We start from the raw sequence: 24,612 nt of genomic DNA, 5'->3' as shown, positions 1-24,612 counted from the left end.
TGCTGAACCCAAGATCAATATCCTACTCTAACAGTCTTTTTAACACTCTCTTAAAGCAGAGCAGAACTGTTCCACTGCTGAATCAAAATTATCTTCCCTGCATTAGCAGTTTTGTTAAGGTATTGAAACAGTGCACAGGAGAAAAAAAAAAGTCTTTCAGTGATTTCAGTTAGCAGTACAGCTTATTCTGGATCCTAGAGATTTCGGATTATTCTGTGGTTATTTACTACAATAAATGGTTCTTGCAGGACTGCCCACAGACATGCAGTTCCTCATAACAAGTGTGGCCTTGTGCTAAAGGCCTGAAGTCTTCAGAAGGGTTTTTGTTGTGTTGGGTTTTTTTTTCTCCTCTTTCATACTCTGTCCTAGAGCTATAAAATAAATTTGAAAAACCCAACCCAACCCCGCCACAGTTGTCCTTCAGAGATTTTTCTAAAACCCAGTATCATTAGTATGGTTATCAGGAGGGGGAATTGTTCACAGGGATGTTTCTCCTGCTGGGCTTGCCCAGGAAGACAGGAAGGCTGGCTAATGTCCCCTCTGCCGGCCATTCCCCAGTGGGGACCTCGTCTTGGCTCCAGCCCTGGTCCTGCCTTGGCCCTGGTCCTGCTCTTGGCCCTGTCTCTGCTGCATTCCCCTGCCCCGCAATTGCACATCAAGCACGTTTCTCAGGGTTGGAGGAAGCTGCTGTAGCTGGCTGTACAAAACACAAAGCTCTGTTGATCTCAAATATGCGCTTCAGCTAATTGCCTTTCCTCTGTGGGCTTTGGGGATGAAAGCAGCTGGTGCAGCAGCCTCTGCCAGCAGCCAGGCATGGACAGGAACAACCTTCAGGAAAGGAGGGACAAGGAAGAGCCCAGCAGCCCCCACCACCCCTGCTGCATTCTCCTTCCCTCCTCCATTTCCTCACATATAATACTGGACAGAATATTTTAGAGATTTGTTAAAATATGTCAAAAGGCTCTACCCCTTCCTCACTGAAGATACAGCCCTATAGTTTTGCAGTCTATTTCAGGATCTTTTAAATAGCCTCACATTCAGTGTTAATCAGTTGCTCACTCAGTTTCTTCCCCCTAACTGATCTTTACACAGCAATTCTCTTTAATGAAATCACTTCAGTCTTGCTGGAAGAATTTTATAAAATTAATTAGATGACAGTAAAAGAGGCATATTCCTGGGGCATATATTTTTTTCTGGTAACAAGTAGAAATTTGTCTTAAAATGGTGTCTTTTTTCAGCCTTTTCTGTGGGATATCTGACTGTTTTACAGTCTCCATAGTCTCTCAATTTCTCATAATAAAATTTGTTACTATGACAAAAAATTCCATTAAAAAGTAGAAACTCCTCTAGTTATGCAACTGGTTCACTACCCACCCATGAAGATTTAAGTTTCAATATATTTTTGGAAGTACTGAACAAAGATAACTTGGGTACATTTTTAGAAAAGCCTATTTACTTTTGTGGGTTTTAAACAGTCTATTTGACATTACAAGAAACTTTTAACAGACCATAGCCAGAATCCTAAGGCAAGCAGCAAAAAATTGGTTTGGAAGTCAAATGTTAGCCTACAGACATCAACAGGTTTGAAGGGGTCTCTAAAGTTAAGAAATTAAAATTTAAATAATTTATACTATCTGTGTACACAAGAGAAGTATCTAGCTCTAAGATAGAAACCAGTCATTAATATATAATAAATAATTAAAAAATAATTTTAAATTACAGAGTGTTACATAAGCAAGGAAGATTAAAAAGACAAGGTGCTAAGCCATGTCATATAAACAATAGAAGTACCTAGAAAGGTTGGACCAGATGATCCTTGACATCCCTTCCAACCTGGTATTCTATGATTCTGTAAGTATCAGCCAGAAACTGAAAAACAGTATTTTATTGGAAATAAAATGAGAAACTGAAGTGAATGTGAAAACAATATATCTTCAGTAAAAGCCATTTTTAAAAATAGATTTTAAAAATGTAGATTTAAAAAATAGATTTTAAAATAGATTTGAAAAAGATTATAAAATCTAACAATATAACTGAAATCTAAGGAGGGGATCTGGTTTATTTTTAATCTCTTAATCTCATTTTTAAAGCAGTTATACTCTTTCTTTCCATATACATGTCCCTGTGAGTGTGTGTGCATGTATCTTTCTGAGTCTCAAAAAAGTTAATTAAACATTTGGCAAAAGGCATCAGAGGTCTTCAAGATATTTACTTCTATAGCTGGTCCAGACAATACCTGGCTCAAGAGCTACACATAGTCCCTGAAGCCTTCGGCCTACACTGAAATAAGCAGCACAGCAGTATCCCAGGCTCATGGAGCAGCAGCCTGGGCAGTCAGCACGGGTGGTCTAGCAAAACATGTGTGTTGGTCCTCACTAGCCATGGAACATAAGGTCCCCTGTCCAGTCATCAGGAGAAATGAGGGTGGAGCTCCAGAAGACGAGTTTAAGTACCCCAGTATGGATGGAAGAGGGAACACACAGGAGACAGAAGATTGTTAGGACAAATAACAAGGTGGCAAGTCAGAGGACAACAGACCATATTCTGTTAGTCACAGAACTGCTTGTTCAAACAAGAACCCCAAAGTCTCTATCTCTGCCTATTTATAATACTTACAAAACTATTGAAAATTTAAAAAAGAGGAAAACCATTGGTCGAAAATCTCAGTACAGAAAGGGTTAGGGTAATGGTCAGATTCTGCGTCGTGCACTTGCACAGAGCAATGGGAAGTAGAGGGTCAGCCGGCCTCTAAGGAATCTCCCTTGCTATTTAGTTAATACTTTTAATTCCCTAAGAAGCCATGGTAACCTTGTAACGACCTTACAGAGCCACAATCCTTGTGACTACTTTATAATTTATATAACGTTATAATTATGTTATAATTTATAAATTTCTACCCACTCTTACAGATTTCTAAAACTGCAAAATGCTGCATTTTTGGAGGTAGATGTGCATTATGTTTTGTTCTGAAGATGAAATAAGGTCTTGTGGGCAATACTGAGCATCCCACAGTATAAACACTAATTTGCGAGACTGCTCACCTCTTTTAGGAATTTACTCTGTAATCTTTAGCAAATCACTTAACCTTTCTATGCCTCCATTCCCCATATACAGAACAGTGTAATATGTGCTGTAAAGATCAAAGCTGTCACATGTCCACTTTTAAAAAACTAAACATCATAGAAAAGTCGCCAGTTAAACAGTTAAAACAGTTTCTTGCAAAATATTAAGGAAAAGATCCATTTTCTTTGTTATGCAGGACAAAATTTCCCCAAATATTCTCATTCAATGTGCCCTACCTGTTAAGCAGTTTGGGTCTTCACATAAGAAGTCATGGTACAGAGTCCACAACTTTACCTTTTTTTAAATTAGTCTTATAGATTTACTAGCAGTCTGTAAAAATGCAGGGTTTCTCACTACATTATCCTGACAGAGACAAGAAGAATCACAGACATAAAGCTTATTACCCTGTCTGAGACTATAGCTTAGATCACTTTCCAGACAACTTTTGAGCAAACTATGAGGGATTAATGTTTCACTGTCATACATTGGGTATGTATGACAAATGATGGCAACAAAAGTCCAATCGCAAACACAGTGGCTGTATTACCCATTATGCTCTTTTGACTTTGCTCCTTATTCAGGTATTAAGATATGCTTAACCAAATCAGATCACTGACTCAGTGGAAACTCAGACGATCACTCCAGAGGATGAGCCGACCCGACGGTGCAGTGACAATCCGCCACACATCGATATCAGTTTGGGTTCTGAAGCCTGAGCTGTTGAATTGGAGAGGCTGGAAAACTGGCAAAAGCATAACACTGCTCTCCCAAAGAGGGTGTGGGGCACAGCAAAAGGACTCTTGGCATAGTTCTCAGGGGAGTATTTTGGCTCATGTAAGGACTGGCTCCAGTGAGTTCTGAAGGAAGCTGCGCTCAAACCTCCTTTGCAGAGGAACATATTTTACGACATGGGGCCTTTGATGGGACTCAGGGTAGGAGTTTAGAAGATGCCTGAGATAGCTGTACATCTAACTGAAGATGGCTGGGGAATGTGTGACTACATCTCTGTATATTAAAAGAATCAACAGAAGTAGCTAACATGAGAAAGAACACAGAGAAAAATTCTGTGAAGAGAATAAGTAAGAGATAGCAGAGCTGCTGTACGATCCTATCTTTTCCTTAGAAAACAAGAAAAAATTCTTGCAATTTAAAAGCATCTCTGTTTTCTTCATTTATGGTATTTGAACTGATATCCTCTAAGCTGTGAGCTTGAAAAAGTAATTTCATATGAAAAAAGAGTTTTTACAACTCCAACATCAACATCACAACACTCAGATCATGAATTACTTTTACTTTATTTAATTGAATATTACATGCATTTTAGACACTGATTCATATTGCTTATTTGCACAAGCAGTCATTCTCAATGTACAAATAATAACTATTGCTGTTGCAGTGAAATGTTCAGTAGCATGCACTGCATATGCTTGTGTGCAAAATTACCACTTTCAGTTAGAAAATTTTTAAGTCATGATTTCTAAATTAACATTATACATACAGTTTAATTTTGTTTTTATGCAGACATTGCATAGTTGGTGATTAGTTTCTCAAGAAAGACTGTGATTCTGATACCAGTACAGTTGACGCATATCAAGTGACAGTAGCAAACAGGAAGATTTGAAGAAGAGGCATAACTTTCAGGGTTGAAAGGTCAGCAAGTACAGCCTAGGATGAAAACCAAAAAGACTTGTTAAACTTGACATTTGAATCAAATTTCTTTCAAGAAAGTCAAGAAGTCAGAAAAAGAATCAAATATTGAATGCAACACTAGCAATAATTAGATTCAGACCTGGCTAGAAAACAAATAAAGCTGCTTTTTGTTAGTGCCTTATTGCATTATTTTTCATTTAACATTTCAAAGAAAAAGCATGTTTATGTATATAAATCAAGTAACTATATTTTAGCCTTTAGCCTGACTTCAAATACACATGGCATCATGGGTGAATAAGAGGTCTAACATTTCAACTCACTTCTAAAAATAATTGGGAATTAAGAATCCTTATCCTTTGGCTTGGCTAGTACTTGTGAAGTATGTCCAATGTAATAACTCAAATAGTCAATGTCTTTTCATTAAAATATGTTAAAAAAGAAGAGTCATCACAAGCTGATGGGAAAAAATATATATTAACAAATAACTAGAGATAAACAATAATAATCTTCATCTTAATGACTTATTTTTTCTTCACTTCCCACCAGTAAAATGATAGTATTCACAGTGAAATTTCAGGTTAAATATTGAAAAAAATAATCTTGTAATATCAAAAAGCACTGAAGCAACTACATTAAAACGCACTTAGAAAAAAAGTACAAGCTTCCACAATATTTCAGAAATAGTATATCCCTCATTACATTAAAATAGAAAAAAAAATCTGATAGTACAAAATAATTTGGTAACATTGCATTTCTGTAGCAAATATACTCTTTCATTTCTTTTCACTCCAGAAAAAGCAGTATTATATACTGCATGTTCACAATTTCTGTAGTTTTTTATCTAAGGTAAGAATTTAGGCTGAAATATTTGCACTATGTACCACGTGCCATGGGAAGCTTAAGTTACTCTTGTTGGCAAAGCATCAGAAACTATTTCAATCTCCTCTAACTGAAACTTATCCTTACTTCAGCTGCAGCCAGTGATGTCACCTCCATCAGGTTGACTGCTCGGAAAGCAAACACAGCAGCTGCCAGGACTGAAAGAGAATGCCCAATATTTAAGTTGTTGACCTGTTAATTAGTGGTAAGAATTAATCTTGATGTAAAATACTAATTCTCATTCAGTTAGAGTAATTATTTTAGTTCTGAAGAATATACAATGGATGGCTCTGTTTGAGATTCTATGGCCATTCTTTAAAACAGACAGGAAAAACACAACATTCTTTCAGAAAAGTGAGTGAAAATGCTTGAGTTTAAACTGACTACCTTTTAAGTAAAAGGGACAAGGGGATTTACAACTAGCTCATTTCTAAGCAAATAATTTTAATTCCTTTAAATAGCAATATTTCGGTTGTGAATATTATAGAACATTAAAAATGTTCATTTATTTTGTACTATCTTACATAACTACACATCCCTAAATAGCTGTCTTATACATACAAATGGAACCAAAAACTTTTCTCTTAATCTACTTTGTATTTAAAAGCTGACCCAACTGAAGATAAATGTCTCCTTTATATCTCCAATCTTAAACCTTGCATAAATCTTAGCAGAGAATTTAATTTATACAATTAAATATTAAACTTTCAAACTTCCTTAAAAGATGGGACTTTGAATGAAGAAATCCAGAAAAATTGGGAGAAATCTCAGTTCCTGTAAGTATTGAAGAAGTACTTGCCATAAATGAGTACCACCAACTCATTTATTGTTACCACTGAAGCTGGGAGAATGTCGAGAATGTCTTATGTTCTGTTCACAGTTTACCATTTTCAAAGTGCTATTATTAAAAAATACTTGGCATATTTTTGTTAGAGATGCAGTATTTATGCAATTTTTTCTAAAAGTTATACTCTCTGACATGTATGTAATCTGCTTTCAGCATTAAAGAGCAACTATTTCCTTCTAGTCAAAAGCACATTGAAGTCAACAGGTATTTGCTTACATTCATCTGTACTTCACACATTTTGCAAAAATAATTATATTACCAGCAAGAATTTCTAGAGAGTTGTATCCCAGGATTCTGTCCCACAGAAGCAAGAGCTGATCTGTAGCTAAATAGCCAGAAAATGCTCGTACCATCCATTTAAATGAAATTCGTAGCCTGCAAAGAAGTGATAAACAACAGTATTATATTTCTGTCTTCCATAATGATCAGACAGATCCTTTATAAATTGAAAATATTTAATTATTCTTCTGAATTTCTCTTCCAGGAAAAATAGACATTTCTCTTGCTGCACTAATTGTATTCCTTTGCAACAGCCATCAGAAAACAATCTATCATCTCATTTGATGAAGTACTAATATAATTACATATTCTGACCATCACATTAGAGGGATCCTCAGCTATTATTACCTACAATGTTTCATCCCGTCTATTAGGCTATTATGATGGATACCAATTATAACAGTAAGGTTTTCAAGTGCTATTAGACAGTGCCATGAGTATCCAATAGAATGACAGCCTCTTGCAGCTTCTGCTGTAACTAACATATCTCTGTGTCTTCTGGCCCTTGGAAATAAATTACTTGGTTCCATCAGATCTGCCATGAGTAACTCAAATTTAGGTGAATAATGCAGCAATTCACACATCAATTCACCTCTCTTTTCCACAGAACATACAGAAGAAATGCACAAAGCACACACCCTCAGATTAGACCAAGTACTCTCACTGACTTTCAAGGAAAAATGGAACATGAATGTTTGCACTTTTGAATAATTTCCCATCTCTTCTAAATTAAAATACCACAGAACAGTATTTTCTGAACAATGAATCTGCAACATTTGTAGCAAGTCAGAAAGAAGTACTTACGGCTGAGCCCCAATTTCTCGAAGGTGATAAAAGAGCTGAGGCAGATGGGTTTGTAGAAGAGTCTCAAACAGCAAACACAGTGACACAATGCCCTAATGAAACAAGACAATATCCAGAATACTAACACTCAGCCTGTCAAATCTGAGAAAATAGTATCAGCATGTAAGTTTGCGTGAATTTTTAATTCAAGCAATAAAGCACTATTAATGATACAATGTACAGCTCACTTAAGCAGGACACAAGCAACTTTAATGCTTTCAGTCACTAAAGCCTTCCTCCGACAATTCTATATATGTATTAGCAAATAACATGTTTTGATAGTCCTTTTCAGCTGTAAGTTACTTATGGTATTTGTATGTCAGGGTCTCAGTGGGTTATTATAATGTGACCTACTTGAGATATTTCTACTCTGATGAAATAGAACTCATACTATATATATACACTAAAAAACAGTGTGTGTGTGAATACTGTATATCTGATACTTAGAAACAAACAACAATGGGGATAGTTACATAAAGTTAAATGTAAATGCATTTTAAAATTTCTTTGTAAAGTCCACGAAAATGAATAGATTCCTGTCTGATCGGTTTCCCTGCTATTCATATTCATGACTGAAAGCACAATGCACAGCCTTGAAATGGTATATGAAGGAAAGGATTTTCTTTTCACCCAGAAGTGTTTTCAAGAAGTCACTTCACTTTGTGAAGGAGAAAAAAACTACTGTTTTATTCTTTAAAAATAGAATATAAGCAAATTCCTAGAATTGCCTTACATTCAAGACCTCTCATCCTGGTCATAAACATAACCAAAGTATTTCAATTCATCTAGTAGTACTAAAATGCATTTGCTGTATGCAAAGATACTCAAGTTAAAGAAATAGACACTAACTTGATATCACTGAAATAATATTGGTATATATGACTGTAATTTAATTCCTCTACCGCAGAAAATACTGTATTATGTGTGCTTACATGTCACTGATTAAAATGAAAGCAAGTGTGCATTTATGTGACTTCTTGAACTCATAAATCTATCACATAAAATAATTTACTCTCAAAAACCACACCAAAATATGAGAACAGTACTATTTTGAAGTACATATTATTCTATAGCAGAGACTAACACTGATGTAGAAAACTAAAATATCCAAACTGGAGTTACCTAATATTCTTTCCAAGCTTGCCTGAAGTATATATATATTTCAATCATATAGAAAATCATGCCAATGTATATTATCATTCCACAGCAAACAGAGTATCAGGTGAGTGTGTTTTAATTCCTAATGAACTTACAGAAGGATGAGAAGAGATGGAATGGAGTCTGAAGAAAAAACGCACATACATCTCACGGAATATCTGATACAATTTGGAAGGTTCATGATATAGAAAACAAAGTGGAGCAACTGAAAGCATAAAAGAATTAAAATTGATTCAACATTGTAAACTGCTAAAAAAGTTTAATTATTAAGTGCATGAAGTATGGAGAAAACCATGTAATTTATAATGGTACAATTTAAAAAAAAATACTAAATTAATTATTTAGCACTATTCTATAATAGTCTATAATTTTATATAAAAAGTTAAGAAAGGGAGAACAGTACACTCTAGGCAACAGTTCTATATATTAGTTCTATATATTTCAAGATTCTAAACTAATTTGAACATGCTTACTACACTGCTGGCTTCCTTGGCATAACAAATATACTTTAAGTTTGCTGATGACACTAAACTGGGAGGAGTGGCTGACACACCAGAAGGCTGTGCTGCCATTCAGCAAGACCTAGACAGGCTGGAGAGTTGGGCGCGAAGAAATTTGATGAAATTCAACAAGGGGAAGTGTGGAGTCTTGCATCTGGGGAAGAACAACACCATGTACCAGTACAGGTTGGAGGCTGAGCTGCTGGAGAGCAGTGTAGGAGAAAGGGACCTGGGGGTCCGGGTGGACAGGAGGATGGCATTAGCCAGCAATGTGTTCCTGTGGCCAGGAAGCCCAATGGCATCTTGGGGTGCATTAGAAAGGGTGTGGTTAGTCGGTAAAGAGAGGTTCTCCTCCCCATCTATTCTGCCTTGGTGAGGCCGCATCTGGAGTATTGTGTCCAGTTCTGGGCCCCTCAGTTCAAGAAGGACAGGGAACTGCTTGAAAGAGTCCAGCACAGAGCCACAAAGATGATGGAGTGGAACATCTCCCTTATGAGGAAAGGCTGAGGGAGCTTGGAGAAGAGGAGACTGAGGGGCGACCTCATCAAAGTTTACAAATACGTTAAGGGTGAGTGTCTGGAGGATGGAGCCAGACTCTTCTCAGTGACTTCCAGTGATAGGACATAGGAGGTTCCACATAAACATCAGAAAAAGCTTCTTTACTGTGAGAGTGACAGAACACTGGAACAGGCTGCCCAAAGAGGCTGTGGAGTCTCCTTCTCTGGAGACATTCAAAACCCACCTGGACACGTTCCTGTGTGATGTACTCTAGGTGACCCTGCTCTGGCAGGGGGATTGGACTAGATGATCTTTTAAGGTCCCTTCCAACCCCTAAGATTCTGTGATTGGAGTGCTGGAGTTAGTACAGAGAAGGGCAACGAAACTGGTAAAGGGCCTAGAGAATAAATCTTATGAAGAACACTTGAAGGAGCTGGGAATGTTTAGTTTGAGAAAGAGGAGGCTGAGGGGACATCTCATCAGTCTCTACAATTACCTGAAAGGTCACTGTAGAGAGGTTGGTGCTGGTCTCTTTTCACAGGTAACTAGCGACAGAACAGGAGGGAATGGCTTCAAGCTGCAATAGGGGAGGTTTAGACTGGACATTAGGAAATTTTTTTTCATAGAAAGAGTGGATAGACACTGGAATAGGCTGCCCAGGGAGGTGGTTGAGTCACTATCCCTGGATATGTTTGAGGGTCGTTTGGATGTGGTGTTGGTGGATAGAGTTTAGGGGAGAACTTTGTAGACCAGGGATAATGGTTGGACTCCATGATCCCAAGGGCCTTTTCCAACCTGAAGAGTTCTCTGATTCTATAATTCTATGATCAAAGGAAAAAGCAGGAGAGCTGTAACAAATAGTCTCATGTTGTTGGAGCATCTCTGCACTAGCTGCCTTCGTACATCTGAGAAATGAGATTCTTCTGCTCATTTCCTAGAAATCTTACAGATACTTGAGCTTTCCTCTGCAGAGTAAAGTAGTGACCATTCCTCACGGATAACAGCATGTTATTTAATGCTCCTTTAACACCTGTTCTAGCAAATGGATACAGCAACAGGCCTTCCACATAATTAATGTTTTTAAGAACTCTCTTCACAGGTAACACGCCAGAAGTGAAACACAGGAGCACTCTGTCAACAAACTCCATTGGTCCATATACATTAAATGTATAGATGAACTATTAGCTCTCAAAGAATAAACTCCCACATGGTAGCAAGCTGCAATGTAAGTAAATAGAAACAGCCTAGACTTTGTAAAAGTATATACAACAGTCCTCATACACAAAGAAATAGAATACACACATGCTTAAAAGTTGCAGATAAGCACATACAGCTTTAAAGTGCAACAGGATAAAAGCAATCCTGAGGTTTTGAGAGTTTATGAGAGTCACACTTACCATACATAGAAAAGCCATGAAAAGGAATTACACCTACAAAACAAAAATATTTTTTTCTTTGGTTCTTTTATTTTCTTTTTATCTATGTAGAAAACTGTATTTTTGCCCCAAGTTTCTAAACTTTGTTCTGCCAACAATAGGAATAAAATATTTCCCTGTTATGATACCTGCAGTCCTAGATCTCAATCTGGTAAATATTTAAGTACAGAAATTGTATTACTTACTTCAGCACAACCAAGTACGTGCCTGAACACATGCTACAGTTCCTAGAAAGCCAAGTAAAGTTCCATCTGCATGAAATTATTACATATAAGCTTTGCTGAAATCAGAACCTAATTTCAGATAAATGACAACCCATAAATGTCATGCACTGACAAGGAGGGAGAGGGGAAGAAAGGAGGCCAAGAGCTCCAGCAATTCATGTAGTAGTCAGATAAAATATTTAGAGGACTTGACAGTTGATCATGACAGTTCTCTCCCCCTTCCAGCTGATCTTCATTCCCATTCATTAATTTTTGTGTAGAATCAGAAAGAGGGAGCTGCTTTGGCAAAAGATGATAAGGACAATGCTTCATGGCTACAACACTGCATAGAATTGCAGAGGCAAAAATGGAAGAAGGGGGAACAAAAGTATGTGTTAAAATTGGCACCACTGGAACACAAAAGACAAAAGACAAGGACAGAGAGACAGATTTAAGATTGGTGACCTTGAAAGCAAGAGCAAAGAACTTGAATGTAAAATACAAATGCAGTGCAAAAACAGGGAAAGGATTTAATAGATAGGGATTGAAAGGGTCAAAATAAGCTGAAAAAATGTTTTTATAACTTAAGTAACAACAGCAATTATACTAAATTACAATTACATTAGTTACATCTGAATTTTTAAAATTAATAAAAATTTTGAGAGGAAAATACTTGGTTTGCTGCACACTGAAAAGCTGGGGGTCAGACAGTTTCAGCGTGTATCATTCAGATCCTCTAAGTGCTAGTAAAAGACTGGAATACAAGCTGCAGCACCACAAGTTGTTTTCCTTCTCTTTCCCACACACACCAACTCTGCACGTGACTACTAAAACCAGGTTGAATGTGGCTTTGGGGTAGCTTCAGTCCAACTTACTCCTTTAAATCAACGAATTTCACAGAATAACAGTGAAACAAAATTTAGAACAGAAAAAAGAAGTTATGTATTTGAGGAAAAAATGCTGCATCTTTCCAATCTGCCACTAGAGGAGGCAATAGTATTATTCTTACCGTTTGGAGGATAGAAAACAGCATATTCTTCCATTCCAAGTTTTCCTGTGAATCATCAAAACACAATTAAAATGTGATTAAACTGTTAAAGGGTGTAAAGATTTAAATCACAAATATAGATTCTAAGTTACAATTATAAAGATCATAACTAATTTTGTTACTGACTTATTTGATACTGCAAAAATAAGCAAGCAATGCAATAGGACAAGTACGGTGCCAGATATAAAATGAAAATGCAGCACAAATAAAGGAGGATGACAAACAGCAAAAAAAGAGGATGAAGATCTCAGCAATGCAAACCCACAGAGTGTATTGGGTTGTGTCTTGCAGCTCTGAAGGTGCTTCCTGCATATCTTGAAGAAAGTGAAGCATTATGAGGGAATGTGGTTAACAGGGTAAGTCTGTCATGCTGTGGCAGACTTACCAAGGGGCAGGAGAGGAATCTAAGAAGTTGTAAGAACAGATAAAAAACATTCAAGGCTTCATTAAGCCTATAACAGAGAGGCAGATTCATGGTATAGTTTCGCTATAACAAAAAATATTTAGGTAATCTGCGGAATACAAAGATCAATTTAGTCAAGATAATCACTGATAGGACAGACTGACCATATAGCTTTTTCTCTTCCCTGCAAAATTAGCATTAGGCTATTTTATTTTAACTGTAGAACCTAATAATTTAAAATCCACTATTAAAATTTAATTATTTATGTAGAAAAATGCTTTAAAGCATAATTACAATGAATTAAAAACTGTAATTATTTTCACTTTGCAATGAGAAAAGTAGAAAATGTAATAATTTATATGAAAAATTACAGAATATTCAAAGATCCTTTACATCTCTGTATTTTTTGCACTCTAGACAGAAGAATTCAGTACAGGGAACTTTTGTCAGGTTCAGTGGAATCTGGACTAAGATATTTTCCCATTGTATGCATCAACTGAATTAAATTCTAAATTACCTTGCAAAGCTCTTGCCTGCTATCCCATGAAAATAAAATTTTCCAATTACAGGAATCAATTGCTTAATTAAACTAAACATTGTTTTGCACTTTTTCTTTCAATAGTTTGCTTGCCTTGCAGCAGGGAGTTGTAATCTGAAAGAAGAGTATTTTTACCCTAAGGCATATCTTGGAAAATTAGCCCAAAATAGGACCTAAGTCTTTTGGATTTACACTGCACAGCTTCAGTAGAGATTTAGGTTTAAAAACCTGCCCTCCTCAGATCTATATAGGATTAAGTTTCTGGGCTGCCATGGCTCTGTGCCTGAGTGAAACTTGGGATCCCACTGCTGTTTGTCTCTGAGGTTGATTCAAGAAGTACGTAGAGAAAATTTCCTAATTCAGTTAACGAGAAATAAAAGATCTACAAAGCAACAAAGGAGGAAGAAGAAAAATGAGAAAAAAAAATAAATAAAATTGTCTCTCATGATATAAGAAGCAGCAAAAGGTAAAGTGTCAGCAGAGGTCCTGTTAAAAAAAAAGTATTTGGTATGGGGATCACATTTGGCACTGGCATGAGACATACACGAAATAAATGGGAATGCACAAGGTATAGGTACATGGAAAACTAAAGTGATTGGATGGCTGAATGATTCAAGAAGGAAGACAAAATTAGGAGCAGATAAGGATCTAAGAAGCAAGGACACATTGTCCAGAGGTATGGCATTAGAAGTCAGCAGAGTAGGCAAGTGGACTGAACCAATACATTTTATATTCTTAAGAAAAATAAGATTCACATGAGAACTTAATCCAAAGAACATCCAGAAGAAAGCTAACATTCTGGAAGATGTAATGCTTTGAAAAAAATCTGTATAAGTCTGCTTGGTAGGGCTCGCCTTTTCCAGACCTTTCAAGAGAGCCCACAGTTCTTCAGTAGCATGTTCTGCTCCTGTCTACAAATATCTGCAAAACTCAGATAATATCCCACCACTACTTCCAGTTGCTAAATGTATTGAAGTTGCAGGGGACAACATTGTACATTTAAATTTCTAGCTCTGATGAAGACAGATGTTGTCAAGATTTTTACCATATTGTCAATAGTCGTAGGTTTATTTTATTTTGGTAAAACACTGGAAAATTATACACAAAAAACTAAAGTAAAAGAACAACATTGCAATATGGCCTTCATGTGATCAGCTTCTGCACTGTCAGAATCTGAGCAGATGTCAACTGGGCACATGAAATTTTTATTAACATTCGTTTAATTGTAGTCCTCTAGGTGTAATGAACATAAAGCAAAATGATATACTATATTTCTGCAGCTGTCTCAATATAAAACCTACAAAATCTTTCTAAAAACAACTCCTTTTACCTTGTATGTATGATTTGGGTGGGGTGGCACTACTGTAATTAAAGTGCTCCAACACAGATGTATCTCGGGAAAAACAGAGTAATACCTGTAGGAAATACAGCATATGAAAATCAGCTGACTTGATGGATCAACAAAGCAATATCAAACAGATTTAAGGACCAGCCTTAATTAGCACCTACTGGATGCTCTTGAAAATACAGCTGAAAGTTTCCAGGTTCACTTTGAACTTACTATGAGTTTACCTTCACATTCATTTATTTTCAGTAAAATGTGCCCATTCTCCAATCCTCCTTTTTGCCTCTCAGCCTGGGTTTATCCCCTTCTGTCACATCACAAGTAACTGTGCAAGCAACTAGCTGCTTTGATATCTAGTATGCTATTTTTCTATTAAGTTACTATGACCTGGGGAAGTCCTAGTAAGTGAATAAGCAAATGAAACATTTACAGTTTTGCATTCCCAGGAGCTTTACAGAAATCTTACACGATACTCACGTTTTTCTAAAAAGCACAGATTATAATGTTCACCTTGTATCCGTAATTTCTGAAATGCCTATTATATTTTGTAGATTATATATGTATTTTTTATTGTTTACATATATGAAGTATCTGGTATTCACAGCAAATGAGTATAAAATTAAATACTAAAAACATTCCTAGAATAAAACCCAAACAAACCACAATAAAGAATCTAATCCTATATGCAGTTGTAAAAGATTGAGTAATTAGTACTGTACTTGAAAATGTTCATGTTTTCCTGAAATGAAAGACTGTACTGTCAAGAATTGTACGCCAGAGGGTAGAAGTAAGACAGATTTTAACTTGCTGCTGACTTTTTTTGCATATGTTATATCCTCTCAGCTCTTGTAGCTTGTAAGAGTTTGATTGTTTTAACTGTAGCCAAGGTGTAAAAGGTGGAAATGTTTTAGATAGTGTTTCACTACATGATTTATTTTGAATAAAAATGAGAGGATTTTTCCTTCGACAAATTACTGCAAACATATTTCAGGTACCAGCATTTGTCAAAAGGGAACATATAAAACCAAAACACCGCGACATCTGAACATCATTGCTTTGGACAGCAGGTTATACTTTGAGACTCTTTCCTCTTTTGAACTTCAAAACTATTTCTCAGATACAAACACCCTTAAAAAAATATATAGTTTCTTTATTTCAAACAGTTTAAGCTAAATATTATTTTTGAGCAGTACACAATCATTTTCATGGCTGTCAAAATATAGCTGAGAATAACAATTCACAGGCAGATGTAATTCTCCGTATATGTTAACTGAGGTGAAAGAAAAAGAAACTAATCTAAAAAGGACATAAATTATGTTCTCTTATAGGAAAAAGAATGTAACCTTAATTTGAGGCCCTCTCATTTAGGAATACAGTGTCCAGTACCAGTATCTGGAAGTCTTTAAAAGATTATGCATCTTTTTAAATATAAGTCATGACTATACCTACAAACTGCTGGGTGAGGTCCTTTGCATATATTCATTATGCAGGATGTAAAACTAAAGCATTCAAATTGAACCTCTGACCTGAAATAACAAATTTACAAATTTGATAATTTATGTGTTTGGTTTTTTTCATTCACAAAAATGACAATGCTAAATAAAACAATGGCACAAACTGCTTTTTAAGTACAGAAGTGTTTGATAAAATATAGAATATTTATAATCAAAACCGAGAAGAAAACCACGGAATTCAAACTCAGAAAAAGAAAGAAAAACAAAGCCAAAGCTTTAATGAAAAAAAAAATTACTGTATTAAAAGTAACTGTATTCTATTCCAACAGTTATAAGAAGCAATAAAAACATGTAATCCTAGGGATAAAGAAAGCAAAGATATTAAGGGAAATAAATTGCATTATTTCATAGTGTTCCTGCCAAAAATTATTGCATGCTACTAAAGAGGTACCAATAATCCAACAAAAAAATCCTCACTGCTATTATATGTCCAAATTTTATGGTTTTGATGGATGTTCCATCTGTTAAGTAATACAGACAAATGCCACCCTCTGCTCAATGAATTGGAAACTTAAAGGCAGTAACTAGTCATGAACAAAAACACCTACAAACACAGAAATAATTTACTTTCATTACCTATTTTACTTTCTATTTTATTTTATTTACTATTTACTTTCATTACCCATTTTATGTAAACAATATTTAATTCCAGTTATCATATGATATTAGTAAATAATATTCCATATCAGAGTGACTCATACAGCAAAATTTTTCAGGGGCCACAGAACAACATAATTTGGCAGAAAAGGATTTGCAAATCAGGTTGAAAGATAAAATTGCTAAAGAAAATGGATAAATTTATTATAGAAGAGTCTGAATAATACCACTAAACACCAGACAAAATCAGTGCAACTGAAAATTAGAAGTTTGAGATATTCCTTGTCTCAAAGCCTTGCAGTAAAATTCTGCACTTCATTTTTCAAAGATTTCTGATGACTCTCCTTCAAATTGGGAAGGATAGTTGAGTTCTTTTTATTATTTTAATTCTGGTGGGGTTTTTTTTAGTTAATAGGTATTTATAAAAAAAAAAAAATTTCAACTGTGCTATATATTGGGAATGATGAATAATAGGTATGAACAATATGTTTTTAGAATACTAGCTCATATTCCTTCATAGACTATAATCCTGCGTCCTCTGGAACTGTCAGTTACTAATTATTATACTTTAGAAGGCTATATAATGAATGAAACAGAAATAAGCATAAGATTTTCACATCTCAGGACGAAGAGATAATGTTACAATACAGAAGATAATCTTTGACCCTTAAATCACGAAAAGAAATTCTCCATGTAAATAATTCAGTAAATAAATATCAATGTTTGAGTTGTTATTGTGTAGTCAATTTTCAAATTTTAACTCGGAAACAAAGTCAGATACCATCTTAATATTGAAGCTATTTTAAGGTTAAAATTATTACATTTTCATTAGGTTACAATTTTAAATATTAATGTTTAAATGTGTATTACACTGAAATATTATACGTAGACACAATGTAATAGTAAGCTTAAAGAGTAACACATACTTCAATACCTATATGGACTATGCAGCATTAAGAACAGTTTCTTGTTTAGTTGAATTACTAGCTGTTTTACATATTACCATCAAAGAAGAAATAATTTAGTTTCAGATAACTCTAAAACAAAAAATTAAGCAAGTCTAACCTAACAGATGTGACTAATGAAATGGAAATCACTGTGGAAATGGTAAGTTTGCTGCATGACATTTATGTTGACACTGCAATCAAGTACACGTTAGGAAATTCATAGATGTAATCTCCTCCTATTTAAGGACATTTGACAGGCTGCAACAAAGATAACTCTTTATAAATTAGTTGATTTCCCCATTGCTAGAAGCAGCTTTGGAAGGGAGAAATCCTAAAAGTAACCGAACTTATTACTACCTTATTCAGAATCAATGTTTTCAATTTAAAAATAAGTCATTACCATACCTTTAACGCTTATTGCAGTAGGTAACTGTAAATCACTTTTTTTTTGTTTTTTAACAAAAACCCGAATATACTTCTCAAATCTTAATTTCTCTGTATGCCACAGCATTAAACATTTTATTATTGCAATTCTGGAAAAGTGAAAAATATGGGCTGACTGGCAAAGGGGAAACATAACCTTCAGTTTTAAAAAAGGGGGAAAAGGCAGACCCAGGGAACTACAGACCAGTCAGCGTCACCTCTGTGGGCAGCAAGATAATAGAGCAGATCCTCCTGGAAGCTATGCTAAGCCACATGGAAAACGATGAGGTGATTTGAGAGAGCCAACACAGCTTCACTACGGGGAAATCACGCTTGACAAATTCGGTGACCTTCAATGTCAAGGTTACAGTGCTGGTGAATAACAGAAGAGCAACTGACATCGTCTACCTGGACTTGGACAAAGCATCTGACAATGTATCTCATGACATTCTTGTCTCTATTAAGTTGGAGACATGGATCTGATGGATGGACCACCAGTGTGGATAAAGAATTGGCTGAACAGTGATATTTAAAGAGTTCCAGTCAATGCCTTGATGTCCAAGCTCAATGATGAGTGGTGTTCCTCAGGGGTTGGTATTGGGACCAGTGCTGTTTAACACCTTTGTCAGTGATGTGGACATTGGGATTGAGTGCACCCTCAGCAAGTCTGCTGACAACACCAAGCTGTGTGGTGTGGCTGACACGCAGGAGGGAAGGGATGCCATCCAGAGGGACCTGGACAGGCTTGGGAGGTGAGCCCATGCAAACCGCATGAAGTTCAACAAGGCCAAGTGCAAGGTCCTGCACATTGGTCAGGGCAATCCCAAGCACAAGTACAGGCTGGGTGGAGAGTGGATTGAGAGAAGTCCTGATGAGAAGGACTTAGGGGTGTTGGTTGATGAGATGCTCAACATGAGCTGGCAATGTGTGCTTACAGCTCAGAAAGCCATCTCTGTCCTGGGCCATATCAAAAGAAGCACGGCCACCAGGTCAAGGGAGGTGATTCTCCCCCTCTAGTCTGCTTCCATGAGACCCCACCCAGAGAAGAGTAAGCTCTGGAAAGACCTCATAGGGGCCTTCCTGTACCTGAAGTGGGCCTACAGGAGAGCTCGGGAGGGGCTTTTTACAAGGTCTTGTAGTGAGAGGACGAGCGGTAATTGATCAAAATTGGAAGAAGGGAGAATTAAACTTTTTAATGTGAGAGTTGTGAGACACTGGCTCAGGGAAGTGTTCAAGGCCCCTCCCTGGAAGTGTTCAAGGCCAGATTGGATGGGGCTTTTAGCAAATAGGTTTAGTGGAGGTGTCCCTGCCCACGGCAGTAGAGGTAGAACTAGATGATCTTTAAGGCCCCTTCCAACACAAACCATTCTATATTTCTATGATTTTATGTCTGATTTTGTATTTTCTGTATTTTCTGACTTACTGCATTGGAAAGACACTGTGTAGGTTCCTTTAGAGTAGGAGTTTCAGAAGCCTGTCCTGCTTGATCTGTTTAAATGTACAATATTAACTTCTGGTGTCATTATTCATAAAGGAAAGTGTACATAATGCAGCAAAAAGATGCTGTCTAGGTTCCCACTGTACTCAGCCTACACATGAACCATAAAGGCAGTCCTTAATCAAAAATTATATAATGCCACAGTAGTATATTTTCTAGCTTTTCTAAGAAAAAAACAGTTACATACCTGATATAAGTAATCCTCAAATACAAAATAGTAGTCATCATTGCTTGCTGTCAGCTTTACATCCTGTAATCAATATATACAGCAGTTTGAAGCCAAGACACTTTTTCAGACTCCTGTAGAAGCTGAACATAACTCAGTGGTGGAATTCACTGTTTCACAACTGAGTAAGGAAAGAGCTATAGTTAAGCATATACTCTATATTCTAAAAATAAAAAAGGCTATATTAACTTGATGATTAAAATATTCAGAATTAAAACTTGAAATGGAAATGCCTGGATCCCAGTGCTTTCTTCCTTGCAAAATGAGTTATTCCTTCTTATTAAGTTACAATTTCTTTATGACCTAATGGCTCACCTCAAACAAATGTCTTACACAAAAGCCAACACAGGCGCAAGGAGAGAGTTTACAATAATAAATTCAGACTAATTATTCTAATCAAACCATCTAGCACTTTCTTTCCTAAAAAAACCCCAAGATATTGGTGTGATGAGTACATAAAATCACTTAATCAACATCTAATTAATCACTTACTTTGTAAATCAGGCTGTCCACTAAAAGGTCATGCTGAATCACATTTGACTTAAGCTGTTCATAATACAAGATATCCTGAAAGTAAAAATATTAACATAATCAATCTGAGACACAACTATAATTTATATTTAAAGTAATGAAACAAATTTTTAACAATTAAAAAACCAAACAAGAAAAATCATAAGCATGTATTCAGCTGAAGAAAACACTGTGTAAGTTATGCAGCATTCTATCACTGTTTATTCTAGCTTAAGGCCTAAGAAACCAGGCAAATACTTGAGACTTTATAAAATTACCTCCCCCTTAGATAATGAATAAAATAAGAATGAAGGAACTAATTCAAACCAAAGATCTATATCTTCCAAACTTTGGATGCAGCTAAAATATTTTCAATGTTCAAAATCAATAGGGCTTTTTTCTTTGTTGCCCTGTATGCTCATGCACCTCTCCATTCATAGATCCTGTTACATATTCTAGCATTAATGAGTTGCCACACATATTTGATATTAATCTCATATGAATTGCTAAATAGTATACATTTAAGAAGAGGTGAAATTATAAATATATATTTTTAACTCTTGCAAAGAACACAAAGAACTCAGACCTTTCTGTAAACTCCAATTGTTTCCTGAATCTCTACAGAACATACACAATGGTGATACAAAGGAGAAGTATCCGAACAAACACTTCTGTTTTTTGCATATTCTATCCCTTTTTTCTTAGAAAGAGCTTACAAAGGAAACAAAAAGCTAAATATCACACCATCATCATATAATTCCCTTTGAATAACACAGCTTCAGATTGAACAACACAGTTTCAAATGGATTTGGAATAAACTTATAAACTAAAACAGCAGCCCCAAAGCTCCTTCCCACTTCACAAAACTATTCGGGCTTCCATGTGTCTCTAAAGGCACCACACAAATGTTTGTATATTCCAAGATTTATATTATATTTGTAGCCCATCTCTTTGCAAAAGACAGTAAGTCTGGAGTAAGGATGTAAAGAACAAATAGGAAGCAAGATGAAATTCTGAGAGGGAGAAAACAGGAAAAAAAAGTGAAGAGAAGGCTAGGGAACACTGTAACTGGTCTTTGTATTAATCCAAAACTGAGAAGTGATGAATATTATACACTTAGAAATTACTAGAATTAATACATTAATAGACTGTTCAGTTGAAATGAGGACAAAAGCTGTATTTATTAGGTACTGAAAACTACCACTGGGAAAATATTTACATTCTTCATTCTGAGAAATAAAATGTGTGTATATCTACATATACACACATATATACAGTACACTTTCTCTATGAAGGATCAGACACAAATATTTAGTAAATGTAAATTAATTACACTATGAATGTATCACTCTTTAGAGCTACAGAGAAATACTCTAATATTAAGCCATCATTTTAAAGCATCTGTAGTCTAATTAAGTGCCACACTGACAACAAAGTCATGTCTAAAGACTTTTTTGCCATCTGAAATGACAGTATATATTATTATATGTATATATTATTATATGTCTTCATTTTTATGCTTAGCAGATTGAATGATTAACTGTTTCTGTTGTACATGGAGGTACTCCTGTGTAAGAAATGGTACAATGAAACTCATGGCTTCAAAGGTCCTAGTTAATACAACTACTTATCTATTGTAACTTGGGAAAGAGATTCTAATAACCTCATGGCTTCTGGTTACCATTTCCTAGCTTTTAGTTCTCAAAAACTGCCATGAACAACTGCTATAGGCTGTTTGGAAGTGGGAGAAGAAAGTGGTATGAAGCAAGAGAGTAATCTTTCGCTGCTGTCATATGGAGCACACTTTAAATTTATATGCAGAAACAAGTTTTCATCTTAAAATACTTTCACCTGTGGTCACACAGTGGCTCTAAGCCACAAGTTAACATCATCACTAGTCCCGTATTTTGTCTTAACCTCTTCCTTAATTAGTAAGTTATTATGTTTTACACCTGCTTACAAGAGTCCATTTTCCTCTTATTATTAAAGTCCTTGTAAAACCACAAATAAAAAGTAATCACTTAAGTACATGGTTCCTTCATCTTAACAGTCAGAATAACTTGGTATTAAGTTGAATTACTGCTGTTTTATGCACACTTAGAACAGACTTAGGGATTTGACATGCAAGGAATGACTTCACTGACTGTATGAAGAACAGACTTTGAATTAAAAAAACAATCATAACCATTCTAGGAATAATGGTTTTAACTCATTAATTGAAATTTATTTATTCTCAAATCATAATTGTTGTGATGCAGAATTAAAACAGGGCTTGGGAATCAAAGTTTTTTAAGATGCAATTTCACCACACGTAGATCTTGCCCCTTCCTCTTAGTAAGACATGAGGCTTGTGACTCGTGCTGCATTAATAAATACATTCCTTATATCTGATTCATAAACAAGATTGGTCACAGATTCGCTTTCCAGCCACATGACTCTTTTCCTTAATCAGTTTTTCTCAAAGAGAGATAATTTTTTTTTAGAAGCCTCACTCAGGCTTCAAAAAAGATTCAAGTCTTGTTTTACTATTTTATAGGTTGCATTTCTTCCTCCAGATGAGACAACTGAACACTACCAAGTTTCAAGAGTGTCAAAAAATGTGACAGATTTCTTAGCATAAAATGTTTCCATTTATATAACCAGAATCTTGCAACTTTAATCTGATTAAACCTCTCCTCTTTGTCTGCCAAATCTTAATTTAACATTGATTTGTAAACTTTTTATTTTCTAAAAAACTTGTTGCATTTTCATATAGATCCTAGCTTTTCACAAGAAAATATATACATTTTTTATACTGCATCTCCAAACATACTAGTCTTTCCAATTTGAAACAAAGTACATTTCAGGATTGCAGTGCCCAGCCCTCTCCAATTTAAGAAAACCTTCATACCAAAATTTCCACCCAAAAACCTCATCCTGCATCCACCTAAGAGCATAAGGAAAAGGGAGCTCTGAAAGTGCAAGGGAGCTGACATGCAAGGGAGAACCGTAGAATAGAATCACAGAATAGTTTGAGTTGGAAGAGACATTAAAGACCACCTAGTTCCAACCTCCCTGCATGGGGATGGACACCTCCACTAGACCTGACTGCTCAAAGCCGTATCAAACCTGGCCTTGAACACGTCCAGGGATGGAACATCCACATCTACCCTGGACAACTTGTTCCAGTGTTTCACCACCCTCACAGTAAAGAATTTCCTCCTAATGTCTAACCTAAATCTCCTCTCTTCCAGTTTTGATCCACTACCCCTTGTCATTTCACTACAAAGCACTTGTAAAAAGGCCCTCTTCAGCTTTCCTGCAGGCCCCCCTCAGGCACTGGAAGGCTGCCGTAAGGTGTCCCTCAGAGCCTTCTCTTCTGAAGGCTGAACAGCCCCAACTTTCTCAGCCTGCCTTCATAGCAGAGGTGCTCCAGCTGTCTGGTCATCTTTGTGACCCTCTTCTGGATTCACTTCAACAGGTCTATGTCTTCTTATGTTGGGGGCTCCAGAACTGGATGCAGTACTCTGGGTGGAGTCTACATGGAAGCAGACTAGAGGGGGAGAATCACTTCTTGACCCACTGGCCACACTTCTTTTGAAGCAACCCAGGACACAGATGGCTTTCTGAGCTGTAAGCACACATTGCCAGCTCATGTTGAGCATCTCATCAACCAACACCCCTAAGTCCTTCTCATCAGGACTTCTCTCAATCCACTCTCCACCCAGCCTGTACTTGTGCTTGGGATTGCCCTGACCAATGTGCAGGACCTTGCACTTGGCCTTGTTGAACTTCATGCGGTTTGCATGGGCTCACCTCCCAAGCCTGTCCAGGTCCCTCTGGATGGCATCCCTTCCCTCCTGCGTGTCAGCCACACCACACAGCTTGGTGTTGTCAGCAGACTTGCTGAGGGTGAGCTTGATCCCAATGTCATGTCACTGTCTGTTTGGACATCAAGCCGTTGACTGGAACTCTTTAAATGTCACTGTGCAGGCAATACTTTATCTACAGTGTTGTCCATCTGTCAAGTTTGTGTCTCTCCAATTTAATAGATACAAGGATGTCACAAGATACAGTGTCCAGGTAGACAACATCAGTTGCTCAGTATCTTTCAGCAGAAACCAGTAAAGGTAGTTTAAAAAGAAGTTGGTGATTCATCTTCTTTGAAATTAAGGTTTAGATTACTCATCAGCCTCTGCACAGGCAAAGTTCACCATTCACCTGTGGC

At 36.3% G+C, this 24,612-nt stretch overlaps 1 protein-coding gene across 1 annotated transcript in view; it reads right to left on the bottom strand.

Annotated features, from left to right (window-relative positions):
* Positions 1 to 4,344: 4,344 nt before the first annotated feature.
* Positions 4,345 to 24,612, bottom strand: part of TBC1D19 (TBC1 domain family, member 19) — a gene marked incomplete at its 5' end in the record, with an annotated part of 37,514 nt that continues 17,246 nt past the window's right edge. The window contains 10 exons of the mRNA XM_009995144.1: positions 4,345 to 4,728; positions 5,680 to 5,750; positions 6,699 to 6,814; positions 7,523 to 7,614; positions 8,815 to 8,924; positions 11,115 to 11,147; positions 12,366 to 12,410; positions 14,676 to 14,760; positions 19,857 to 19,919; positions 20,388 to 20,462. Coding sequence (XP_009993446.1) covers positions 4,654 to 4,728; positions 5,680 to 5,750; positions 6,699 to 6,814; positions 7,523 to 7,614; positions 8,815 to 8,924; positions 11,115 to 11,147; positions 12,366 to 12,410; positions 14,676 to 14,760; positions 19,857 to 19,919; positions 20,388 to 20,462 — 765 coding nt within the window. The remainder of the gene's footprint in view (positions 4,729 to 5,679; positions 5,751 to 6,698; positions 6,815 to 7,522; positions 7,615 to 8,814; positions 8,925 to 11,114; positions 11,148 to 12,365; positions 12,411 to 14,675; positions 14,761 to 19,856; positions 19,920 to 20,387; positions 20,463 to 24,612) is intronic.

This window comes from Chaetura pelagica, unplaced genomic scaffold (assembly GCF_000747805.2).
Source record: "Chaetura pelagica isolate M959 unplaced genomic scaffold, ChaPel_1.0 scaffold733, whole genome shotgun sequence".
NCBI classification, from domain to species: domain Eukaryota; kingdom Metazoa; phylum Chordata; class Aves; order Apodiformes; family Apodidae; genus Chaetura; species Chaetura pelagica.
This window is presented reverse-complemented; position numbering and strand designations above follow the sequence as displayed.